Source organism: Helianthus annuus, chromosome 9, assembly GCF_002127325.2.
Source record: "Helianthus annuus cultivar XRQ/B chromosome 9, HanXRQr2.0-SUNRISE, whole genome shotgun sequence".
Classification (NCBI taxonomy): domain Eukaryota; kingdom Viridiplantae; phylum Streptophyta; class Magnoliopsida; order Asterales; family Asteraceae; genus Helianthus; species Helianthus annuus.
This window is the reverse complement of record NC_035441.2, coordinates 173,435,775-173,440,105: the sequence shown is the minus strand read 5'-3', so window position 1 is coordinate 173,440,105 and position 4,331 is coordinate 173,435,775. Positions and strand designations below refer to the sequence as shown.

Below are 4,331 nucleotides of genomic sequence, written 5' to 3'. Positions count from 1 at the left end.
ATATTGACTTGTAAATTTATAAAGATATGCATATGTACATGTAAATTTATAACATTTTCTTACAAAAAAACTCAAATAATTGATAAGCACATGTCATATAATGCATGAATCCACATAAAACATTTTGTCCACAATATGCATAGGTGCATATAACCTTTTTTAAGAACATCTTAACTTATTGATATGCACATGTACATTTTCACAATCAATCCAAACAAAACAAAACAAAACATGTTATCAATCATACACACTTTTTTCATTATATATCTACCTACCAATTTTCACCAAGAAAAGAAAAAAACAAAATTAAAATAATAGATATATTATTAAAACAAGATAATTGGAAGGTTAGGGTTTTTTTTTTCTGGGTTTAGACTTTGCCAAAAGCTTATGTCGTTGTTTAACTTTTTGGTGTCGTTATAATGCACGATGGTTCGTGATATATAGGTAGGAACTGTCATTGTATCTGTCATAGGGCTATGTAAGGTTGCACTACACAACAAAAGCCATTGTATTTTTCATGCCTTGACGAATGAGAGGGGATGGGTACACAATACATATCTACGTTGCAGCATTGGAAGAGCCTCTTGCACCATTCTTACACTATCCGCACTTCCCGTGCGTAGCAACTCTCACACCGACCAGAGATTGTAGATGAGAAAGGAAGTAATTTTTGTACGATGAAATGCAGGAGAAGGTGCAGACTTAGAGGTTGCTAGGATGAATGAGTCGGGTAAAATGCATATTCATCCCCGAGTTAATCATATAATTAATATACAAAAAATCTAGTAACATGTTTCTAGCTTAGATTGTATCACACCCTTTGGTGTGGACCATTACGTATAATTTAATATACACACAAAATAAAAAAAGATTTACGTTATTTACCTTTGAATTACACATGTGACATGTCTTAACACATTCCAAATTCATTAGTCTCGTAGTCCATTTGTTTTGTTTTTCTTTTTTCTCTTCATAGTTCATACTACATTAAAGGTAAAAGAAAAAGTCAAAACCCATGGCTTTTTAGGGCAGTGAAGGTAGAGAAACATGATCTGGTTAGTAGTTTCCTAGAAATAACTGTTTTGGATTTGGCCCCCAATTCCCTCTTAATCGACACAAACAACTCACACTCTCCCCACAAATCCCCAAATCAACTCATACCCTATTCAACTGAACATACGCCACTGATTCTTGATATTGTTTTGGATCGGAGATCAATCATTACTTGTTTGTTGCTGATGTGTGGAAGTGAATCCTGAATTGGAAGGGAATCTTAATAAAAGATGCGCCGGCGGGCGGCGGACTTCCGGCGGCCGCCTCGACGGAGGTTTTCAGTTTGGATCTGGGTGCTTCTTGGTTTATTATTATTCTGTACAGCTGGATTCATTCTATTGGTTCTTAAACAGAATCAAGAATATCAAGATCTTGCACAACATCCCACACTGGTATCATTCTTTACTTTCTTATGCTTTATAAAGTTTATATTTTGATTTCAATTGTTATCGAAACCCCTAGTTTTAGACCTCTTAGATGTGTGTATTAGATGTTTGTATTCAAGCAGCTTATTATTATAGATTGATAAAGATAAAAACTTTAGTCGATTTCGGATCGATTTCAGGTGAGAAATGGTGGAACATTGCAATCTGCACAAAACAAATTAAATTTAACCAAAGAGACAACAACTAGTAATTCATATGCTAGACAGTTATTAGACCAGATGACACTTGCAAAAGCATATATAGTTATTGCAAAAGAACATAACAATCATCATCTTGCTTGGGAGTTAGCTTCAAAGATTAGAAGTTGTCAGTTTCTTCTTTCGAAAGCCGCCATGAGAGACAGCCCGATGACACAGAACGAAGCGGAACCACTTATAAAAAGCTTGTCGACGCTGATTTTCAAAGCACAGGATGCGCATTACGATATTGCCACCACGATTATGACCATGAAGTCTCATATTCAAGCGCTTGAAGAAAGGGCGAATGCAGCCACTGTTCAAAGCACGTTTTTTGGACAGTTGGCGGCCGAATCGGTTCCCAAGAATCTGCATTGTGTTAATCTTAAACTGTTGGCTAGTTGGCTTACGATGAAGGAGCTGCACGAGGTTACAAATGAGACCAAGAACTCGCCGAGATTGGTAGACAATAATCTTTATCATTTCTGCGTATTTTCAGATAATTTACTTGCGGTTTCAGCTGTGGTCAACTCAACCATCTCAAACACTGACCACCCGAAACAGCTTGTGTTCCATATAGTCACAAATGAACCCAACTATGGAGCTATGCAAGCTTGGTTTGTTAGTAACGACTTTAAAGGGTCAACGATCGAAGTGCAAAAAGTCGAAGACTTTACTTGGTTAAACGCTTCTTATTCACCGATTGTTAAAAAACTAACAGAAACCGACTTTCAGGGATATTACATTGAAGGGTCTAAAGATTTGAACAATGAGCCAAAGTTTGAAAATCCAAAGTATCTATCTTTATTAAACCATCTTCGGTTTTACATCCCTGAAATCTATCCTCACCTTGAAAAGGTCGTCTTTCTTGATGACGATGTCATCGTGCAAAAAGATCTGACTCCTTTGTTCTCGTTGGATCTTCACGGGAATGTAAACGGGGCTGTCGAAACTTGTCTTGAAGCGTTCCATCGGTTTTATAAATATTTTAACTTTACAAATCCGGTTTTGAGCTCCAAGTTTGACCCGCAGGCTTGTGGGTGGGCGTTTGGTTTGAATGTTTTCGATCTTGTAGCTTGGAGGAATGCTAATGTGACAGACGTGTACCATTACTGGCAAGAACAGAACAGCGATGGAAGTTTGTGGAAGTTAGGGACGTTGCCAGCGGGTCTGTTAGCGTTTTATGGAAGGACCGAGCCGCTTGACCGAAGATGGCATGTGTTAGGGTTGGGTTATGATGTGAACATTGATAACAGGCTTATAGAGAGTGCAGCTGTGGTTCACTTTAATGGGAACCTGAAACCGTGGTTAAAGTTTGGGATTGGAAGGTACAAGCCGTTATGGGAACGGTACGTGAACCAAACGCACCCTTATCTTGTTGATTGTGTCACAAAATGAGGGGATTAGAAGGTTGAGAAAGTGTAGAAAAGTTTTGTATTGTTTAGTTGTTCTATTTTTTTGAAGAGATGTTTCCATAAAAGAAAGTGTATTATTTATCCATTTTGCCAGCCATACAAGCAAATTTTGTGTAATAATTAAATTCCAAACTGTTGGTTTGCCTTTTTGATGAAGTTGATCCTCTTCTTGTGAATCATCATCATCCACAAGATAGCATATAATAAAATTTTACTTTTAAATAATCCTAGATCACAATAATGTGAACTAGTCATAAGATTATTTATACTATCACAATACCATCAAAGCAAAGATGAGACCCAATTAAACTTCGATATTCATATATTTTATTAAACTAAAATGATAATTAGAATATGTGATTGATAAATTATTTTAATTGTCCAGCCATAAAAGAAAATGTTCCAAAAAGTCTATCACCAAATAGCTTCATCGAAATCTTTCTTGTTTCATAAAATATGCCATATTGATAGAAGAACAAGACAATGTTTGATACTTTGATGGAAATAGGTACCTAGTGAAATTTATCACACCATATAGGATGGGGACTGGTCCAATTAGTAAAACCATTAAAGATAAGATGTCGTTATCTTTTAGATCAATGATTTAAACCCTGTTAAAAACGGATTTAATGTAATTTAAGTCAAGTCACCATTGTATCAAATCAACCTATTGGGTCCTCAAGATAACCACTTTATTACACTTATCCTTATTCTCTACTAAAGTACTAATATTTTACTAACAAATAATATAACAAATTGGAGAGCGTATTCACCCAAGATATCAAACGTAACCAATTCATAAAATATACACACCAGATATTAATCATTCGTTACAATAGTCTGTACTAAAGTACTAATATTTTACTAACAAATAATATAACAATTGGAGAACGTATCCACCCAAGATATCAAGCGTCACCAATGCATAAAATATACACACCAGATATTAATCATTCGTTACAATAGTCATAATATTAATATTTGTTTTAATTTTATTTGTTGCTACAACAAGAATTAGGCTAGATGATGGTGTAGACGTTCCTCAGCTCAACGTTTCCAGTGTACCTGCTAAGAAGCAAAACTTCACCAAACTTAATTGAAATCAATTCATAGTTGATGATTAGCCGAATCATACTTAATTGATCATCGATTATGATTATAGTTAAGCCTTCATAACCGACTTTACTTTGCACACCCCTGACACTAAGGTGGTGTTTGTTTTTTCAGATGTAAAAGGT

At 35.5% G+C, this 4,331-nt stretch overlaps 1 protein-coding gene across 1 annotated transcript; it reads left to right on the top strand.

The window, feature by feature from the left end:
* Positions 1–914: 914 nt before the first annotated feature.
* Positions 915–3,249, top strand: LOC110879655 (probable galacturonosyltransferase 11). Its single transcript, XM_022128165.2, has 2 exons — positions 915–1,448; positions 1,622–3,249. The coding sequence occupies exons 1-2, from the start codon at positions 1,287–1,289 to the stop codon at positions 3,074–3,076; spliced, it is 1,617 nt and encodes a 538-aa protein (XP_021983857.1). The 5' UTR covers positions 915–1,286; the 3' UTR covers positions 3,077–3,249.
* Positions 3,250–4,331: the final 1,082 nt, after the last annotated feature.